The sequence below is a fragment of the Protopterus annectens genome, chromosome 8.part0 (genome assembly GCF_019279795.1).
Source record: "Protopterus annectens isolate FY-2018-M chromosome 8.part0, PAN1.0, whole genome shotgun sequence".
Taxonomy (NCBI): domain Eukaryota; kingdom Metazoa; phylum Chordata; order Ceratodontiformes; family Protopteridae; genus Protopterus; species Protopterus annectens.
In genome coordinates, this window is record NC_056741.1 from 710351670 (window position 1) to 710374652 (window position 22983).

General features: G+C 41.2%; 1 protein-coding gene across 2 annotated transcripts in view; it reads left to right on the forward strand.

Moving 5' to 3' along the window:
- Positions 1-22983, forward strand: part of GON4L (gon-4 like) — a 3426849-nt gene that overhangs the window by 2508680 nt on the left and 895186 nt on the right. For both annotated transcript variants that reach the window (XM_044080158.1, XM_044080159.1), the window contains 2 exons: positions 3696-3812; positions 12822-15005. In XM_044080158.1, coding sequence (XP_043936093.1) covers positions 3696-3812; positions 12822-15005 — 2301 coding nt within the window. The remainder of the gene's footprint in view (positions 1-3695; positions 3813-12821; positions 15006-22983) is intronic.

Sequence of the window (22983 nt, forward strand, 5' to 3'; positions counted from 1 at the left end):
TATTGGACAAATTAACTATTTTTGTTTCTTTTCAACAGTAGGAGAGGAGACAGCATTAAATGAACAGTAGCCCGCTTCATAAACTTACCATCAGCTGCAAAGGGTAGTTTAAAGTAAATGTTATTAAATATTGCAAATCACACTTGACAAGATGGGATCACTGAGTCAAAGATTTATGCTCAGAGTTCCCAGGTGTGTGCCTGCAGAATTCAGTAGTGAACAAAACCCTGTAGATAGTATTGCACACACTGAGGACTTGGGTGTACTAAATCTGAGTTGTATATACAGTGCATTGCAAGCAAAGCTATTGTGTTGTAGTGATTTGCAGCAAATGTCAGCTTGTAAGTTGCTTATTCAAAATAATGTTTAAAAAATCCCTTTAATCCATCAAATAACCTCCTCAGCAACTTTACCTCAGTTAAACAGTTGCTTGTAGTGGTTCACTGAAAAAAAATGACTTGCATACTGAGCTCAGTATGTAATTATTCATGCAGATTATTTAGAGCCCTATTTTGAAAGGCGTTGAATTACCAGAACAGAAAGGAACAGCTTGTTAAAAGCCTTTACCAAGTTTCTGCCCTCATTTTCTAAATCAAGCTCTCAGTTTTATTTCTCATTGTTTTTTCTTCTAATATCACAACAAATAAATGTGCCTTTCAGGACCAGTTCTTGGACCATTTGAAGTGTTTTCTGCTAATGGGGGATGGCTCTATTTTTGAAATATTTCAGAGGAGTCTTGGTACTTAACATTTGTGCAGCAGCAACCTGGTATATCCTTCATTTTACTAAACACTACTGCCTAAGCATCTAGTCCAAGAGCTGATTTTTTTTAAGGCTGTCTTTGTTAAACTGCTTCCATGGATAGTTTTCACTCTCCACTTTAATATATTTGTTATGACCCAGACTTTGTTTTTTAAAGTTTAAATTTGATAACAGAGATTGCTAGAAAAAGGTGATATATTATATCATAGGAGGTTACTAGGCTATCAACCCAGAGGTTAAGAGGTCAAGCCTACCCATTTCATCCCAATGTAATACGTAGATACTCTAGTCGAGACCCAGGAATGTATTTAGTAATGACTGCCCATGTCCAGTATGGTTGTGGATGCTATCCCTGGTAAGAATTTATGGTGCAACATCCACTCGTTCAGGTTCCTTTTGAACAGTGGCATAGAGGTGCTCTGCTTCACATGAATTGTCAGCCTATTCCAAAGACACGGCAGTTGCTGGGAGACAAATGTGTCCCTTCAGCACATCCTATTCAAGTTGTAAGCCATATTTAGGTCCATGGAATTTGTAGCTCTAGTCCCGTTTGATTTACAGATGTGCAGCAGACTCATTAGGTTTGGGTCGGAGATTGCCCTGTGAGTCGGGCATAAGTCTCCCCCAAGAAGTCTATGCGATACTGAGTATTGTGACAGGGACTTTAGTAGGTGTGTAAGGCACGTGCTGGAGTCTGTTGATCTTAGTTAGAAATTTTTAAGGTCTCTCCAGCTGCTGCAGGTGCTTTGTACAGTACATGCTGAAAGGGGTGTTATACTTGATTGTGGTCCTGATTAGTGACTAGTATAGAGGGGTCATAACTTCCTTTGCTGTAGAGGCGATGCCTTTGCTAATCAAGTGTGCTGTGTAGAATGCCTTCCTTATTACAGTAGACACATGGTGGTCAAAGTTAAGGTCACAGTCTACTTATGATCCCAGATGTCTTACCACTTCATGTGTATATAAGGTATTGTTAATTTGATAGTGTGAAGGGATATTGTTCTTACCAAAGGGAGTGATGATGCATTTATTGCATTCAGTTTGAGACCTTGACTACAACACCAGTCATTGGTCTGCGCAAGACCCTCCTGAAGTATACTGACATCCTTTGCGGATTCACTAATTGTCCCCAGTTTGCAGTCTTCCACAAACTTGGTGAGCTACAACCCCTTAGTTTTGGCCTGAACTTCTGAGAAGTATATACCAAACAGTAAGGAGCCCCAGCACTGACCCTTGTGGCACTCTGCTGGTGACAGGTCTGCTGGTTGATGTGGAGTCACCCACTTTGATAGTGTGACAAATTTGTGAGCCAGTTGGCAACCCATCTTACAACAAAGGGGTTTACATTCAGTTTGCTAGGTTTATCAGTAATGCCCGAGTTTGGGATTGTGTCAAAGGCTTTTGCCAAGTTGAGGTATGCTGTGTGCACAGATTTGATCTCGTCAATAGCCTTAGTCACATTTTTAAAGAAATCCTCCAAGTTTAACTGGCAGGATCTTACCTTGATGAAGACTAATCGGATCCAAGGTTTGGAGGTCGTCTATGTCTTTATTTATGAGGTCCATGATGGTACATTCCATGGCTTTACAGATGAGGCTGGCCAGACTTATGGGTCTATTGCTTAACCACCTTTGTGGTGGGGAATAACTGTTGCTGTTCTCCATTTTGCAGGGAAAAAAGCCTGTGGTTAGGCTGTGATTTAATAGAGTACTTAATGGTGAAGCTAGTTCATGTTTTAGTTTGATGAGAAGACAGCTTGAGAAGCCATCTGGTCCCATAGGTGCTGTGATTTTTTTTGCTTTAGACAAGGCTCTCAATTGTGATTTGATCTTTGAAAGCATTTCTTTCAGCAGATCTGCATCCCACCCTCCTCCTTCCACAGGGGAAATGTTAAATGACTTTTCTCCTTGAATGTTTTTCTCAGGTATTTTCTCAGCTTTGTCAGTAGAAAGTGCTGAAGAAAATTAAGTCCTACATACATTAACCATCTTGATGGTATTGAGAGTGTAGTCTATTCAGAGAGTACAGGAGGTCATAGTGTGGCTTGAAAGAACATCACTGGCAACTGCATTACCTACAGATGGTTATGAACTTTGATCTGCTGATGGACAAGCAGATGAAGATGTGGAATTAAAATAGGAATCTGTTATTCTGGGAGTTCTGACAGATATGCAGCAACCACATGTTGATAAAAGTTCACGTTTTACATCATTGCATGTTGCATATCAGGGAGGTGAATGAACTTGAGATTAGAGAAAACAAAAAGTGCTTTTCACCTGCAGTATTATAGTGACTGTAACATTGACGCTACTGCTTTTGCAACCCTGTAAGATTATTTCCTTGGAGGAACTTATGGTTAGTTGGAGGTTTTGTACCAGTTAGTATGTGTTAGAGGGTTTGATATATTTAAAACATTGGTGAAATAGTTTAAGAATACAGCAACAGATGCAGCATAGCCCTTTGAGTGAAAGTAGGTTGTTTGATAACTGGTATCTGCAGCTTATCTGACAGGCAGGAGGGCAACCATGCTGGGCGGATCAGGCAGTCATTAACTAGTGTATTTTTATATTTTATATGGGAACCTTGATCCTGCACATAAGTGTTACTTCTGTCCTAATGCAATTTAATTGGTAAGATGTCACAGCAGATTGTTGTGCTGTGTATACTAAAAATCTCTAATCAGCTAAATGTCAAGTTTTGTGTCAGAGATGTTTGAGCTCTTGTAATCTTGCCTTTGCTTTAAGCAGAAGACCTCTAATTGATTACCCACTACCAAATAGCACCTACCACAAGTAGCAGTAGGAAACGGCAGTAGCAGACCTTAAGTTGATATTTTTTGTTTGCTATTATTAGTGGAAGTTCAAGTTTGTTTCATAAAGTTGTATTTGAATATGTGTTTCAATAATCTTTTATGTATGTGTTCTCTTTTGCAGTATTATAAGAGGAAGAAGGTTTTGCCTCCCTTGGCAAGGTGGTTTGACTATGTGTTTCCTCAAAATATGAAACCTCCTTTCGAATGTGATAAACAGAAGCTCCCATTCTGGCTTCAGGTACAGTCAACAAAAGAATATGATTATTTGGCAAGAAAGTTCATTAAATATATAGGATTACTGTTTGCATGACCGTTTTCATGACTCTGTCGGTAACATGAAAAGCTATGGATTGGAAGTGGAGTAAATGGATACACCCAACCCATTACAGTCAATCTCACTATAGTGCTATTACAGGAAGTGCACAAGAGTTTAGGGTGACATCTGCATTCATGTTTACTCTCGACATTGCTTTGTCAAGGAATGCATTACCTCTGCAAGACATCAAATAGTAGCACGTGATGTTAACAGAAAGATGAAGTCTCTTCCCCTTCCATTTGTTTTGGTGAACAAGTTAGTGAGAGCTCAAGCAGATAAAGTCTGGACCAAGCTCCAAAAAGGTCAGTGAACAAAGACAAAAGCTTTCCAGTTGCCACAAATGAATCTTTAATGACAAACATAAGCTTCACACAAAAAAAGCTTTTTCTACAAGTGCTTTCTCAAGTGTCACTTCCTGTTGCATATCACATCCTTCAATATATGTACGAAACATAATTTCCACGTACATTTAAACTAGTTTAAAGTTATTGTGCACACACACACGTATATTTATATATATATATATATATATTTCTTTATAAATAAAAAACAGAGCTAAAAAGACAGTAAAATATCGCTAAAAAATCATCTGATATCCTTTCTGAAAAAATGTAACTTCCTGTTACTTCAGACGAGTGAGTATACAACTAAATAATCACATTTAATTATACAGAGGCATTTATATACATAAATAATGCTATTGAAGAGACAATAGAATACATGGATTAAAAAATTATCTCTAATAGGCTTTGCCTTAAATACACATTTTAAGTAGAGAGATGTGTTTAAGCTTGGATGGTTGTCTGCTCTTAATACTTGTATCCATTTGTATTCAGCTCTTTCAGTTTTGTTAGCAATGCCCCCCTCCTTTATGTCGATCAGTAGTAACAACTTCCATAACCTTTAGCCTAAAGGTGTGACCTTCACCCTCCTCCTGAATATGCCTTTAAAGGCATTTATCTCAGCCTTTCTTCTTGTGTCTTACAAATGGTTACAAATCCTTTCTTTTAATCTACAGTTGGTGATTATTAATTATGTTTAGTACATATATTTTAGGATGTGATGTAATAAGCAGCAAGTGACATTTGAGGAAAGTCTTGTAGCAAAAGTATTTTTTGTGTGAAACTTGTGTTTGCTGTTAGACAAAGATTCATCCGTGGTATCTGGAACACTTTTTTTCTCTGTCCATTTGTTTTGGTCATAGGACTCCTTTATTTACATAGTCTAGCATCATAGGCTTCCTCTGTTTAGCACCCTTCATCTGAAATCCACAAATGTCCTTTGGTTTGATATTTTGCATCTCCAAGGGAATAGCATGAAGTAGAGCCATCTTACATGCTTCGTGTTTGTCTTTCGAGTACTGAATAGTAAGAAGAAACCTGCAACATAGTATCTGCTTTTGCAAAAGGACAGCCCTCTTCTTGTTCTTTTAATCTCATGAACATGTAATTTGTGCAAGTGTATGCTGGTTTCATGTGCATGCTTTTGTGTACAGACATGAACCACATGCTGATTTCTTTGCACCTCCACTGAGGCACTTACACTCAGTATACTTTTTTCTGCTTCATGGACTGAGTGACACTGGCTGGGGCTATTCCACTCCTCAAGGATAAGAAGAGCTGACCAAGGGCACCTTTCCATCCCTAGTTCCCAGTTTTCAATGTCTCAGACAGCATGGCTTCTTTAGCTGGCCAGCAGAAGATGTCATATGTAAGTATGCTATGCTGCTCCTGTGCCACTTTTGGATGGCACATGTGCTTTTTCAGCCAGGTGTATTTTTCAGCAGTCAGGTGTTTTTGCTTCCCCAAAATTATTTTTTTGCCTCCCTCCCTGTTAACAATCAAGAAACACACACACACTCACTGGACGTAAAGTACATATTCCCTTCCTCGTGGTGTGGGTATCTTCCCAGCACCAGCAGGGCAAGAGCCATCCAGAGGGCCTGTCATTCAGGCACCCATGCGGGTTGCTTGTATCTTCTGACATTGTAGCTGTGAAGCCACTTTTAATGGCCCTAATTCTACCCTTGGATTTGGGGAAAATGTGATCCTTGGCACCTTTGAATCTGAGAATGCCTTCACATGGGTGAATGCTTCTGCACACTTGTTAAGAAGGCTGCCACCAAGCCATGACTTGGTGGGCTGAATGCCTTCAGTAGGCTGCAGTTTGCATTATTATTCCTCCTTCAGAAGATGTCAGCATTCCACAACCTACACTGTCTTGCCCTCCCCCGAGGATGGTTATGTCCACCCTCCACTTTCAGCTTTATCACCTGCCTGAGGTGCTGCTGAAAATTTGGTTCATTGGTTGGTACAAGGCTATTGGCCCTAGGGCCTATACAAGCCTAGCTATAACAATTCCCTGGCTATTTCTTCCCACAATATTTACTTCCCTGGACCCCTGTCTAGCAGGGCGACTGACGTGATTCCTGGGGTGAATTTCCTTTCTCCCATCCAATCGTCGAGGTTCCTTTTGAAGAGGGACAAAGAGATGCTCTGCTTGACATTTATGGGCAGTGGTTACTTGGGCCGTAATCAGGACTTTATACATGTATACCACCAGAGCTTCCTACAACCACCAGGTGGTTGGCAACTGCCTAGCATATGATCTTACTAATGCAGACAAAGGATTTATGTTCATCGTGCATACAGCTGCAGTCATAACAGATGGGTTCTCCTGCCGTCAGGCGGGTCCTTGGTCGGCCGAATTCCAAAGTCTAGGTCCGGTGTCGGTTGTCGTCGCTTCTTCCCTGACGTCAGTGCGACAGGGGTATAAAAGAACCAGCCAACGCCATTTTCTTCAGTCTTTTTTGCCGCGCGGTGCCCGAAGCAGAAGCAGTTCGCAAGTGCTGGTCGGCCAGCTCCTGAGATTACAAAAAATTTGGAACCGAAGTCTTCTTAAAAGCTAAGTACTCCGTTGGGGAAACTTTTTCTTGCCTCAGACCGATGTCAGACAAAGTTAATAATTGTATTTCTTGTGGGAAGCAAATACCGCATAAGGATTTCCATTCCCTCTGTATACCTTGTTTAGGCCCAGACCACGACGTCTCGGTCTGTCGTTTTTGTGCTACATTCAACAAACGCACTATTAAGCGTTGGGCGGAGTTCGCCCAGCATTATTTTGGGAAAGCATTTAACTATACTATGTCGTCGGATACTCCGACTCCGGTTTTGTCTAAAAAACGCAAATACAAGGACCGACACTCGAGGTCCGCGGCCTCTACCGACACCACGCCAAAGCCGACTACATGTGGTCCAGTTCTCAGCGAGGCGCCTACGCAGCCCCTGATTACCGACGACACATCTTCGGCGGTGTCTCCTGTACCCGAGGTCGCAGGCTCCTCAGCCCACACCCTGACTACAGATACCGAAGCCACGCTTGGCATTGAAACACAGAATGTGGACAGGTCCACCTCCACTCAAGGTGTCTTCAGACCTTCCTCTTCTTTCTCCATCAAGGCTTTCACCAAGTCTAAAGCTGCCATGCACCCTAAGAGACCGGCTACACTGGGCCCATTTCCAGGCCTCATGCCTAAGAAGCAGATGCTTAAAATGGCTGAGGATTTAATTACTCTAATCAGAGGTTCTCAGCCACCTCCGGACAAAAGACCCAGAGTGGAGGAAGATTCCTCCTCCTCTGATCAGGGCTCCATTATTTCAGAGCACTCTGATTATCAGGAACAGTCTTACTCTCCTTTTGAAGACTCTGACGCAGAGGAATCTATTCCTTCTGTATCCCCCCCCTGAGGATTACTCATTTGGTGAAACTCTGCATACCTTAAGGGAACACTTCCACTGGGAAGGCCAGGATTATTCAGATTCCAAGAAAAGGCTCAGGGAATTTCTTTTGTTACCCCAGCACAGGCCTCTGTCTATACCTCCTGTCCTGGACATCCTAGATGATGTTTACTCAGAGGCCTGCCTTAACCCGGACTCTCTCCCTCCAGCTCCAGTTAAGCCTGACAGGTACTACAGGGTTCCTGACTCACATCAATTTCTATACAAAAGCCATGCTGCTGACCTAGAAACCATCTCACAGGGGCCCAAGGGAGTTAAGGCCTCCATTGCCAAAAACCCATTGCCTTCCGAGAGAGATTCCAGATCCTTAGAAAGGTGGGGAAAAAAGGTATATACCTCTGCTACCTTATCCATGAGGGCCTTAAACTGTCAGTTTCATATTCTAAAATACCAACAGTTTCTGTTATCTCAATTGAAAAGTAAAATGTCACAACCTGAACAACCAGACTTGAAGGAGTTGCAGGATTTGATGCATAGTGCAGAACAAGTGGGAAACATACCTTACAATGTGGTTTTGATGCTCTAGAGGCCTCATGTAGAGCTGCTGTTACAGGCTCAGTCATACGAAGGCATGCTTGGCTCAAGGAACAAGCCTTGCCTGATCATGTCAAAGCTAAATTACTAGATGCCCCTCTTCAAAAGGATGTACTATTTGGGGCAAATGCTGAGGAAGTATTACGGAAAATGGAGGAAAAGGCTAAATCAATGCAAACTGTGAAAGAATTTATGCAGGTTCAACCCCCACGTTTTAGTAGAAATTGGCCTTCCAAAAACTGGTCCTTTCCTGCCACAGACAGACCCCAAAGAGGCAGATACAGGTGCCCGAGGGGCAGAGGACAAACACAAAGCTCGTACAGAGGCAGACAATGGCAAGCTCCTAAACAAAGAGGTGGTGAGGACAACTCGCAATCTTTCAGAAAGCAAAACCAGTGACTTTCCCCTTTGCATGCCAACCAGGTCTCAAATGGCAGCACCCTTAGGAGGAAAGCTGGCACTATTCTCAAAAAATTGGCATATTGTCACAAAGGACAAATGGATCCTGAACATTATAAACAGAGGCTACAAATTCCATTTTCATACCCTTCCAAAAATGAAAGGCATGCCAAACCTGCCACACAATCAAAGGGCAGAGGCACAAAAGCAAGTTTCAGATCTTATAAACATGAAAGCTATTCAAGAGGTACCTACACAAGGTCGAGGTTTTTATTCCAGGCTATTTCTGGTGCCAAGGAAGGGCAAAGATTGGAGACCTATTTTGGATCTTTCCATCCTAAACACATTCCTACTCGTACCAAAATTCAAGATGCTCACTCTACAGCATCTTCTTCCCATGCTGGGCAAAAGGAGTCTTGGCTGGTAACATTGGACCTCAAGGAGGCATACCTGCATGTCCCAATCGGACAAAATTGCAGAAGATACCTCAGATTTCTTGCAGGTTCAATACATTGTCAATTCTCTGCATTGCCCTTTGGTTTATCTACTGCGCCCAGAGTATTCATGAAATGCCTGGCATCGGTAATTGCCTACTGCAGACTTCAAGGGATACAAATATACCCTTATTTGGACGACTGCCTGATCCAAGTGGACAGCAAGCACATTCTTCTGAAACATCTGGCTTATGTAATAATGTTATTAAACTCTCTAGGATAAACAGTCAACAAAGAGAAATCAAGACTAATACCCTCTCGGAAGATAATTTTCCTGGGTGCCAATTTGGACACAAACACCCAGATGGCCTACCTCACGCCAGAGAAGCAGGGGCAACTAATTCAATATTTCAGAACACTGGCAAATTGCACCAGGCTGACTGCAAGGAAAATCCTGCAGGCTCTGGGATTCATGGCATCTTGCATCTTACTAATCCCATGTGCAAAGCTGCATATGAGAAAACTACAATGGTACCTAAAAAACATATGGTCTCAACACAGCCACAGTTTGGAAACAATGATACCACTAATTCCATGTCTGCAAAAGGAATTTCTGTGGTGGGCTCAAGCATGCCAAACAAACACAGGTCTTCCATTCAGCAAGCCTCAAGCAAATCAAGTCATCACAACAGACGCCTCGGACTATGCCTGGGGGGCATACATGACAGACTGGTGCATTCAGGGCAAATGGACCCAAAAAGAAAAGCACCTTCACATCAATCAAAAAGAAATGCTAGCAGTGATAAATGCTATTACAGCCTTCAAGGACCTTCTACAACCAGGTCAACTATTGATAAGAACAGACAACACCACAGTTATGTGGTACATAAACAAGCAGGGAGGAACACATTCTTATCCCCTATGCAGACTGGCCATGTCACTTTGGAACATGGCCATGGACTTACAAATGGAGCTGCAAGCACAGTACTTGCCAGGCAAGGAAAACACGTTGGCAGACAACCTAAGCAGGAATATGACAGATCCACACGAATGGAAGTTGCATCCAAAAGTTTTTACAGAAATAATCCAAGAATGGGCAAGGCCAGACATAGATCTCTTTGCCTCCCACAAAAATCAATTGACAAAATTCTGCTCAAGGATCTTCCATCCAAAGGCCTGGAGAGTGGACGCCCTCTCTTTCAGTTGGACATCAATGACAGTTTATGCCTTCCCACCTCTTCCTCTGCTGCCCAAAGTCCTATTGAAGACCAGAGCAGACAGACCAAAGATGATCCTCATTGCTCCGGACTGGCCAAGGCAACACTGGTACCCACTACTAAGGAGCCTGACGCATTCCCCACCATGGACCCTGCCTCTAATGCCTCTTCTTCTGACTCGGCACAGCTTCAAAACTCTTCACAGTCAGCTGAAGACACTCAGTCTACCCACATGGAAGATTCCTTAGCATCACAGCAGGCCCTGCTCTCCAAGGAGGTGCAGGATGTCATTTTGGAGGCCAGAAGGCCATCTACTAGAAAAGCTTACTCTGCAAAATGGAAAAGTTTTTGTGTTTGGAATGAGAAAAAGGGCCAGTGCCCTGGAAAACTGAATTTACCTCAAATACTACAATATTTGGCCGAACTACTAAGCAGTGGACTTTCGTTCTCCTCCATCAAAATCCATGCCTCAGCCATTTCTGCAGAATACAACACTGATCCACCTTTATTCTCTCACCCTCTATTAAGACAGTTCCTCAGAGGGGCTAAGAATTTAAGACCTCCAAGAAAACAACCAGTACCTGCTTGGGATCTTAATTTCATTCTGGAAAAACTGACTTTGCCCCCTTTTGAACCAGCTGCCTCATCAGATTTACAATATTTGTCCTGGAAAACAGCTTTCCTTCTGGCTATCACTTCAGCTCGTAGAGTTTCAGAACTACAGGGTCTTATGGCTGTCCAGCCTTTCATCATCTTCCATCAGGACAGAGTTTCATTACGTACCAACCCGTCCTTTATGCCTAAAGTGGTATCCAGGGTAGCTTTAAATCAGGCCATACATTTACCTACTTTTTATCCTAATCCTCAAAACAAAGGGGCGAGATTACTGCATTCCTTGGACATCCACAGACAACTGCATTATTATTTGGACAGAACAAAGCCTTTCAGAAAATCAGAACAGCTTTTTGTGGCCTATGCGGTAGGAGCTCAAGGAAAGTCAATATCCAAACAGATAATCTCAAAATGGATAGCCCACTGCATACGCTTTTGCTATTCCTTTCATGGCAAAACTGTACCTACAGGCATTACAACTCATTCCACCAGGGCCACAGCCACCTCTGCAGCCTTCCTCAGAGGAGTTCCTACCAAGGATATTTTAGAAGCAGCCACTTGGAGTTCTGTGCATACCTTCTCTAAGCACTACAACCTACCAGTATACTCCAAGTCTAGAGCAGGCTTTGCCACTGCAGTCTTGCAGGGCATTTTAGCTCCTCCTAGCTCCACCTAGTGCCTACCACCCCTTTCTTAGCTTTGGGATTCTACCCATCTGTTATGACTGCAGCTGTATGCACGATGAACATAGTACAGTTTTGTACCTTCCATAAATGTAGATGTTCGAGTGCTAATACAGCTGCAGTCCAGGTTTCCCTCCCAACTTCCCCTCTAGGGGGTATTCTTTTATGGTGTATTTGCTTGCAACTACTGTTTTTTTGATTATATTGCTTTGCATTATTACATTATTTTATGTATTGCCTTCCTTCTGGGGGCACCTGACATCTGGGGCAAGAAAGACTGAAGAAAATGGCGTCGGCTGGTTCTTTTATACCCCTGTCGTACTGACGTCAGGGAAGAAGCGACGACAACCGACGCCGGACCTAGACTTTGGAATTCAGCCGACCGAGGACCCGCCTGACGGCAGGAGAACCCATCTGTTATGACTGCAGCTGTATTAGCACTCGAACATCTACATTTATGGTAGGTACAAAACTGTACTTTCTGAAGAGCCCATAATATGTATAGTATGGGATTTTACATTTATTAACTTATTTATAGCTGATAATGCTTGTGTTAATGAGGTGATTCCCCAGAGCATAGCTGAGAAAAAGGACTTTTTATGTGAAACGAGTGCATTAAATTGATCAAGTAAAGTAACACTTTGTTTGCTTTTTGAGTTAATTTTATTTGTTTCATATCTGAGTACCTGATCTGTGGTAGTAAATGGTGCAAGTTCGGTATCACGATTAAGTTAAACAGCAATTTGGTGTTGCCTTTGAAGTGTTCTGCGGTGTAGGAGACAGTTTTTAATAGCACTATGAGTTAATACTGATTTTTCAGTTAGGTCATTCTAATTGACATTCGTTGTAAACTGAAGTTCTATGAAAATGATTTTGAGACATAACCAAATGATATTTAAACATTTTTGCTTTAAGGTCAAAATAAATTTGTTGAAATGAAAATTAATTTGCAGCTTGCATAAAACAGTATTTGACTTGTTAGTTTGTGTATTTTGAAGTTTGTTTGTAACCTGTTTCAAATATATTGTTAACACGACACTCTGTAGAGAATTTTTTTAATTTATATCTTCCGTTTCCCATTATTTCTCCAGATATGTTTGTGTATTTTGCCGTTTTCATACTGAAGTACATACAGACTTCAAAAGCTTTCAGTTAAACTGGGCTTTGCAGCAGTAAAATTTAACTGGCTGTTTTTTTGTCATTTCACGTTTGATCTCAGTCACTTTCTAAATCTTTGCATGTTTTTTCCCTATAGGGAAGCCTGCAGTCCATCCAGGAAGCAATTCAGTGTCTACAGGAGAAAACTAAAAATGAGTGCTTCCAGATAAAACAAGTTTCAGAACCTTTCTTGGGTTTTGGTATCCTGGTGCAACAGTTGTTTAAGGTTGAACCTAAAAAGTTGCCCATCATTATGCCTGATGGTGTTACCCTAATTCTGAAGCCACTGGGAGCTCGTATGTCTAGAAAGGAATGGAAAGCAAAGAAATCATCTGCCTTGAAACCACTTCCCATAAGACCTGCTCCAGCAATAAAGCCCAGCCTAAATGTGATAAATTCCAAGAAATCGCCCCTAAAGTTGACCAGGGGATCCACATCCTTTCATAAGTTCAGGTGTAGAACTCCCATATTAATCAGGCCAAGAAATGCATTATCTTCAGGTTCTGCAAGTCAGTCACTGGATAACATGACAGAAACTATGACTGCTTCTGCTGTCCAGACCACCTCTCCTTTCCAGACTACTTCACCCATGCTTCTTTCAGATGGAAGAAATTCTAATGTGTCAGTTGCTCCACAGACTACAGCATCTGTTTCATTGTTTCCCCCACAGACTTCCTCGGCTGTTCAACAGAGTCCCAAAGTAAAGGCACAGGGGTGTAGAACACCTCGAAAACGAGGTCGGCAGAAGAAGAAATTAAGTTTTATCAAGTCAACTCCGTTTATAAAACCTGCCTTGCCCATTCAGCCAACTCCTGTGATACTTGCTGTACCTGCTTCCATGAATGTAGTTACAGTTGGAAATAGATGCAGTATGATTCAGCCTTTAAGTACAACAGTTGAAGGAACAACCCAGACAGCTCCATTGACAACTCTGCTAGTAAATCCTTCCCAGTTTACGCATTCAGTAAGCCAGCCACTTACAACAGCTCCTGTAAGCTGTGTGTGTACACCTGTTAAATCACCATCTTTTCCCGTTTCAGGTTTGGTATCTACTGAAGGCAGTGTGCCATGTAGTTTGGTTGGCATCACTGGTTGTGAAGTACATCAAGAATCTAAGTTTAAGAGTCATGAAGATACTAAATGTGAGGATGAGCCAAAATCTGAATGTAGCTTGAAAAACATTTCCAGTTGTACGCTTAACAATGATTTCTTGAATCCAGAGGATTATACTGAAGAATCCAGCTTGCACCAAAAACAAGAAAGTCTACACTGTAGCAATGAAACTGTTATTAAAGTAAACGCTTCAGAAACTGAGAGCAATGAGGATCATCATGGCAGGCAAGCAGTTACTCAGGACTATCAAATAAATACTTCTGCTGATTGCAACCCTAAAAGTGGTGAAAACAGCAAGTCAGTGCTAACTATTGTGGCAGCAGAAAGTTCCCAAGAAAAGGGCAGGTTAAGAGAAGAATCTAAAAGGGAGATCATTTTGGGCCTAGGGCAAGAGCTGGAAGTAGAAGCTCCACAACAAAATAAAAATACAAGTAAGGCAGAAAAAGAAAATAGCAAAGAAAATGAAAATGTAGATCAAGACGTTAAAGACACTGAGAAAAATATTATTAAAATGAACGACTGTGAAATGACTGAAGTGTTGCCAGATACATCTGTTTGTGAAGTTGTTCAAAGCCCACCTAAGATATCTTTGTGTGAGGTGGATGTTGCATCTTGTAGGACGTCTGATTTTAAGTCAAATGGCACTTCATCTAAAAAGTTTGTTTGTGAAATGGACACACCTTTTCCAGACGTTTCTGAAGTAGGTAAGACCCCATCTGTGATAGCTGTTTACAAGTCAGATGTATCTCTTAAATCACCTGTCCTTGAATTGAATGAAGGGTTGCCTAAGACACCTGTTGGTGAAGCTGACAAAGCATCTTCAAAAGCAGATGTCTGTCAGGTAGCTGAAAAGTCACCTAAGGCACCTGTTTGTGAGATAAATGAGGTGTCACCTAAAAAGCTAGTTTGTTTTGCAGATGAAGGTTCAGCTAAGACATCTGTTGGCATAGTAGAAATTGACTTTAGCAGCCCAGTGGAAAAACATGAAGATGAATCCACTACTGATGGACAGTCATCTAACACTCCTGGTGGTCCTGAAGTAGGTGGAGAAAAAGGACAGGAAGAGGAGGAGGAGGAGGATTTTGATGATCTCACACAAGATGAAGAGGATGAGGAAGTAATGTCATCTGCTTCTGAAGAGTCAGTGCTATCTGTACCAGAACTTCAGGTATGTTAAATATCTGTGATGTGTGTAGTATGCTGCTTGCTCTGTTTTTTAGTGAAGAACTTTCAGCCACCTACTCCCACATATATACATTGTAAAAGTTGTGATGAATTTCAGGAGTGTTTGCGGTTATGAATGTGCAACTCATAAGTGAAGAGCAGATTCTGAACTGCCTGCTGTAGTGATGTGTCTTTTCTAGTGTAGCACATGTAGTTTGTTTTCGATTGTGTTTACGTCCATCAAAGGTGTCAGTTTTCATATACTTTTATAAGTTCCTCTTAGTACAGTGACAGTTTTTATTCACCATAGCATACTCTTAACGTTTTCAGAGTTTTTTGTGTGTATTGAATGCACCTCAGCGGCACATGTTGCTTCATTGTAGTTGCACTGTTCGCAGAATGAAGAGTAAAAGGGGCTTCTAAACACTACCATGCATCTACAATCTCGGCATTTGAAGATGCAGTTTCTGTGTTTATAGGTGCTGAATATAATGTCAGTGAATGACCACTGAGCGGTTGTCAGTGTAATGTTCCAAGACACTGATGAAAACTCAAACTGAACTTGCCACCACAATTAGTACTTTGATTTTCCTTCAGAGACATTAAATTATTAAGCCTCTTGTGACTTTTATGGGAGGCTGTTGCAATCACTGGTTTCCCATAAAATCGATATGCTCTTTTAAATAACTAAATACAAAGGTCCATTTTACAGCATTGACCTTCACAATGCCATGTGTCAGAATCCGGAATCTTTCAACCTTGAACATAGTTAAGTCCAAAAATCAGTAAATTTTATTGTGCTTTCAGGTTTTTGTATTCATTGTGGTTTTTATTTGCAGATTGAAGCAAATCTTAGTTTGTTTGCAACTCTTTAGGAGTTTTATACAAAGGTGTCTGTAACTATCATGATTAGCTGAAAGTAAGAGCACTTGTAAGTTAACAAATGTAGATGTGGCAAGTTAGCATTTCTCTGCTCGGGTGTTATTGCTAGAATCAGAAACAGGCCATTTTGTATGTTGAATTAGACAGGAGATAGACCAGCTGCTTATTTTGCTTTAGATCTGTACACAAACTGAGCCTCTGTTAAGATTTATATTAAAACTTCAATGCCTACAAATGTTTAGCAGTTTATTAATCATTTATGCCAGTTCTTTGTATACACAGACCACTTCTGTTTTACGGGACTGTGCTTGGAGACAGCTTGTAGTTGAAACAAAATTAGGCATATTTGATGCCTTGCTTTGAATTGTTCAGAAATTATTGACCTCCAACTTCATTGTGTTGATATTACAAATTTATTTATGCTGTAACCCCTTAAGCATTACACCATGTACTTTTACTGTTTATATATTTTTTTTATTGTTGATGTCATATGTTATAAGCTTCTGCCATTTCCGACACAGAAATGTAATAAATCCACTTATTGTTCCTGGATTATCTGCTGAAGTGCAGCTCCATATCATTCCAGGTTTGTCTGATAAACATAATTACATCCTGTGTGCTTGCATTGCAGTCAATAATGTATGCTGAGATGTTCAGTAAATTGGCTGTATTTGTTGCCCTAGACCTATGCAGTTACTTATGCTGTGGTTGGGGTAATACTTTCCATATACATAGGCTGTACAGTGGCACAGCAGATAGTTGTCACCTCACAGCAAGAGGTTCTCCAGTTTGATTCTCAGCTGGGCTGCTGTCTGTGTGGAGTCTGCATGTCCTCCCAGTGTTTATGTGGGTTTACTCAGAGTGCCCTGGTTTCCTCCCACATTCCGAAGACATGCAGTAGGTGGACTGGACACTTTAAATTGGCTATAGTTGTGAGTGTGCATGCAAGTGTGTAGTATGGAACAACAGCTGAGGCAGGGCTAGCCACCTAGCAGTGTGACCCTTGGCTCTAAATGACTGTCGCTGTTGAAGTGACACCCCAACCCCATGTGCAAAAACAGGAAAACGAATTGTGGGTGGTGGATAAGACTGAGAGTAATAGTGTGTATTCCTATGCTTAGTATACAAACCCACCCCATAGCTCACTATTTGTTTAACTGTGGTCACTTGCATGAAAGCGTCACAAATTTGTACTGACTTCTAATTTAATTTTCATTTATTAGAATTAGCCATTGTCGGTACTTGTTAAAGTGAGAGAGACATCATCATTGTGGTGTACTGAGATCTGTTATCTGCTGAAATTTAAACCTTTTATGTCACTTTGCTTATACCATGCATCATCTGCTGTTGGTTAAACATTTCTTTACAGTCTTTGTGACACAAGATCACTGGATGAACAGCTTTCTGACTGTGTGATAGATCATCTTTAAATACATCATGGCTATATGATTATGTCCTTCCTTGAATCACTGTTGCAGTTTTACTAATAGAGGAGATATCCCGACAAGGATAGCTGTACCATCCATCCAGCATACCAAAGCCAGGGTGCCTTTCTTTTGCACCATGCAGTCCAACATACGACTTAACTCATTCCCTCCAGGAGAGTTCTGTTGAGTGTGTACCTTTAACTCCCAGTGAGTGTGGCTTCATCCTTTAAAAAATGAAGTTATCACCTTACAGCTCTAACAAGTACTATTTGACAGAGGTAATATATCAATACAGTTGTGTTTGCCATCATGTATGCTTCAAGATAAAATATTCTGAGACATTGTATGTAGCATGGTATTGGAATTATTAATGTAAATATGAACAGGCAATAATTGATGCCTAGAGGCGCAGTAGGATGCAACTGCAGAAACGCCTGGAGACGTCACTTTCTTTTGATGAGAAGGAAGAACCATGGTTTATTTAGGAAAATCTGAAGGCATACCTCAGATAATAAAGGAAGACGTTCTTGGTTCCTTGGTTGAGGTACGTCAGGACATAGAGTTTTTTTGCAAGCAGATGCCCCACTTAAGAAGCAAAAGTCTAAGTATACTGCTTTGCCTCAAACATCTAGGGATCCCCAAAGGAATGGCAGGATTTTACACAGGGGCTTTTCAAGGCCTTTGTCTTTGAAGCCTCCTCAGTTTTGTGCGGTTTCTTTTTCTTCTCCTTTTCCTGTCAAGAGACATTGAGAGGTTTCTTCTTAGGACTAGGACTCTTACTCTGAGGAGGATTCTTTGGCTTATTCTTCCTACATCCATTCCCCTGTGGCTTATTCCACTGATGATGAGAATACCTTGTCTTCTGACTCTCGTCTTGAAGAACTTTCCTTTGTAGACCCTATAATTGAAATGATGCAGCATTTTAAGTGGGAAGGTTTCCAGTTATTTGATGTTTTGAAACGTACTATGCACATTTGAAAATCGGGAGTTGCCTAAACCCTCTGCCATTCCCCTGTTTTGGAGGTTTGCTGGACACTTTCTATACTGTCTGCCTTACTTATGAGTCTCAGCCACCTGCCTCAAAGAATTATCATAGATTTTACAAAGTCACAAACTCACAAAAATTCCTATATATAAGAACCCTTCCTCTGATCCAGATGTTAACTCAATTTCCACTGCAAAGCCTACTAAACTGCTTCACACATCTAATCTTTTGCCAACGGATATAAATAGCAGAGCTGCTGATAGATATGGCAAAAAGATGTACACCTCAGCCACACTACCTTTTCTTGTTATCAGTGGCCAAACTTACATAGTCAGATATCTTTTGTATGTTTTGGAAAATCGGGGCAATGTCCTTTCAGATTTACCTTTCTTGGACACTAAATCTTCTGCTTGATATCTTCTTAACTCTGCTTCTAGATACTCATAGGCCTTACCTGAAGGTGTCAGAGCTAAACTACTAGACGTGTCTGGATAAACAACATGTTTTTGGTTCTTCTGGTACAAAATTTGGCAAGAGAAAAATAAGATCATACAAGATTTTAAGCAAACCTTCCTCTCACAAGCTCCAAGGTTTCACAGAAGCTACCCTGCCAAGGCTGTCCCTTTCTATGTAAGGCCCAAAAGCCTTTTCATAAGTAAAAAACTAACAAGTGGAAAATTCAAGACAATTCACAGTAGGATTCCAAGGGGGTCTTAAATCCTCTCTTCCTGACAAACCAACCTCTTTGACTGTCAGCCCTTACCTCTTCCTCCACTACAACCAATCCTTTGTCTCAAAAGCTGTCTGTAGTCTTGCCAATCTGGCAACCCACAACTTCAGACAAATGGTTCCTGTTTATCATCCAAAAAGATACAAAACATCTTGGATTGCTTTTCCATGTCTCGGGTTTTCCTCAACTTTCTTAAAACCAGATTCAGCTCATTCTACTGCTTTTTAGGGCATCTTTACTCGGGGAAACACTAGAATTTGTCATTTATCAGTTAGGAGGAGGGTTTTAGTTCAGAATTTTTGTAGTTTTTCAGAAAAGAGGGACATTGGGGATCCATTCTGTATCTTTCTTCTGTCAACATTAGTCTCAAAATTTCAAGTTTCAGGATGTTGACACTGCAGTCCTTACTTCCATTGTTTCTTCTGCAAGCCTTTTTGGGGGAATTTGATTTAAAGGATGTTTACCTTCACATTCCTATTAATGCAGAATGCAAATTCGTAAGGTTCTCTGTCTATGTTTCACTTCCAAGTTTCTGCTTTATCTTTTGGCCTTTCAGTTGCCTCAAGCATGTTTAAATAGTGCCTTGCACCTGTCATCGCCTTTTACAGACTTCAAGGAATTCAGATGTTTCCTTATTTGGACAGTGTCCTGATTCACACTCCTCCTTGAGAGATTTTAAGGGCCGTGGACTTCACAGTGAATCTTGAGCACATTGCAGGTTCAATTTGAACCTGAAGAAGTCTTGTTTGAGCCCATCACAGGATCTGATTTTCCTAGAATGCAGGCTTATTACTCTGCCCATGATAGCCTTCCCTCCTCCAGACAATGTTCAGCTCCTCTCAGGATGCTTTCTAAGCCTTCTTCTCTTGAGTGCTACCTCAGCAAGTGCGATATTAAGAGCACTGGGTTACATGGTATTAACAATTACAATGGTACCTTATTCCAGATTGCACATGAGGAAGCTACATTGGGTAACTCAAGTCAGTTTGAACTCTGCACTGCCATCCATTAAACTTCCTAATTCTGTTGCCCTTCATCAAGAAGGAAAATGTTGTGGTAGATGAATCAGATTTTGCTCAAGCTAGGAGTACTTTTCTGGTTCCTTCCGCTTGCCAGCAGTTGTTCATGGATACTTCAGATCTGGAGTGGGGAGCTTGCTCCAAATGCATCAAGATCCAAGGAAATTTGATCATCCAGAAAGAGAAAAGACCACATAAACATAAATGAAGTGAAATTAAATGAAAACCATTATCGTAGCTCTTCAGTCCTTGCACTACCTCTGGACACCTGGTCTTCTACAGATTTAGACAGACAACACCATATTAATGTGGTACATAAACAACCAAGGAGACATCATATTTTACTCCCTTCTGCAGACTAGCCTTGATTGCATAGGACACTGCTATTCAGCATTTTCCTTCAGGCTGTGTATTTCCTAGAAAAAAGAGCACTGTTGCAGATCTTTTGAGCAAGTCTTAAGCAAACAGTCATGAATGAATGCTGATGACACCAACTGGAACAGTGAACCACCGGAATATTTTATTATTTATTTATTTGTTTAACATCTGTTAACCAGGAAAGTCCGACTTGGAACAAAGCCAATTTTCAGCGGAGGCCTGGGTAGAAAAGCTCCATATGCATATCTTTGTAACGTGTGAGGAAACTGGAGCACTCGGCAGAAACCCACACGAACATAGGGAGGACATGCAGACTCCACACAGAAGGCACCCCAGCCAAGAATCGAACCAGCGAACTTCTTGCTGTGAGGCGACAATGCTACCACTGCACCACTGTGCCATCCAATTAAATAAAGGTTAAGCGCTTTCATTTGTTATGGACTTCATCAGAAGTAAATGAGAATTCTTTAAATAAGACCATCAGCCTTGCCTACATTTTTCCCTTCTCCTCACAACAAAGGCAAGAGAATGTTGCATTATTTTGATGTACACGGCAGCTCAGATTTTATTTGGATAAAATGAAAAATCTTAGGAAATGTGATTGGCTTTTTGTATTCTTTCAAGACAAGAACTCAGGTTCACCAGATGTTCATCATTCGCACTGCCTTAGTAGCATATGGATTCATTCCCTGCACAAAATCACATTGGCAGCTTCCCAGAGCTCAAACCGTCTTCTGACTATGATAGGGGATTGGCCAAGTCCTTTCCATCAGGGGAAACCTTCAGTCTTTTAGTGCCAGTTATAGGACTCTCACAGCTGTTACTCCTCAGCAGCCTGCATTTGTGGATTACACTTTCCATACCCGGGTAAGAACCATTTAGGAACATCCCTTCCTCATTGTGGCTGTATACTTTTGATTTCTTTCTGTTTTGTTAAAAATATATTTGTGTGTGTTAACTATTTCATAGTTTCATAGTATAGTACTAGGCTATCTGCCCTGGGGCATTTGTAAGCCTAGCCATAGTGATGTGGCTTTTGCCACCCCATGAAATGGTACAAAAATTGTACAGAATAAATTTAGAATACTGTGCCTGTGTCTAGTAGTGACACAATGAAGGTCCCCTTATATAATAGAATTAGTTTACTGTGCCCCTGTCTAGTAGTGACACAGATGTGACCCCTGGGGTAAACTTACGATCTCCCATCCACTCATCAAGATTTATCTTGAAAAGAGTCAGTGAGGGGCTCTGCCTAATACGAACTGGGATCCTGTTCCAAAGCATGGGAAGCCTCTGGATTATGAATCTATCCCTCCAGCATGTCCTATTCATACTTGTGCCGAGGTTTAAGTCTTTAGCTCTCGTGGTCCTGATGGATTTGGATTTTTTGAGGTGGAGCATGTCCATCAGATTCTGATTGGACATGGCCTTGTACGTCAGGCAGAGATCACCTCTGAGCAGGTGGTATGCTACTGAATAGAGCTGAAGTTTCTTTAGTCTGGCAGAATAAGACATATGTTGGAGACCCTTGATCCTCTTGGTGAGGTACTTTTGTGGTCTCTCCAGCTGTTGCAAATGCCGGGTGAGGTACATTACCAAATGGGGCATTGTACTCAATCATGGGTCTGATGAGGGAGGAATATAGGGGTACAATGACATCCTTGGATCTGGATGTGAAACCCTTCATGATGAGGTGTGCAAGGTAGAATGTTTTTCTAACCACTTTGGCAACGTGGGTGTCAAATGAGAGGTCGCTGTCGACTTGGGTCCCTAGGTCTCTGATTACTTTTTCCGTACTCAGTGGGTTGCTGTCTATGTGATAATTTGTGGGTACTTTGTTTTTCCCAAAGGGGATGACTATACATTTTTTGGCATTTAGTTTAAGGCCGTGACTCTTGCACCAGTTGTCTGTTTTTGTGAGGCCTTTTTGTAGGATGTGTGTGTCTGCTGGTGTATCGACTATGGCGCCTAGTTTGCAGTCATCTGCAAACTTTGTCAGCCACAGCCCTCCCATGTTTGCTTTAACATCTGAGAAATAAATGCCGAACAAGAGGGGTCCCAGGACAGATCCTGTGGGACACCACTTGTGACTAGCTTTGAGTCTGACATTGCTATTTTAATAGTCTTGCTATTTGATGCTGCTGTTAATTCTCTTGGAATTCTAACTTACTGTTGTGTTGTTTGTATGCTTAATACTGCTTTTGTGCAGTTGTCAAGCGTTTCTAAAGTGTTTTATGACTTGTATTGGAAAACTGAATTTCTGTGGTGTCAGTTGAACACTAAGGTCTGTGTTGTGCGTCTAGAGCTTGGTGCCAAGAGGCCTGTTGTTTCTGTAGTTTTTCTGCTTCCTTTAAAGTTCTGACAGGAAAGTATTGCATTTTTCACCTTTTTCTTCGTATTTATGATATTTCTGATTTAACACTGCTGTAGCAGTTTTTGTCTTTAAATTGCAATTTTACCTCAAATTACCTTATTTGCATTTTCTGTGGAGATTTTGTTTTTCATTTCTGACAGGGAAATCTGTAAGTAAATGCTTATTTATACTGGTTTGAAAGGCTTCT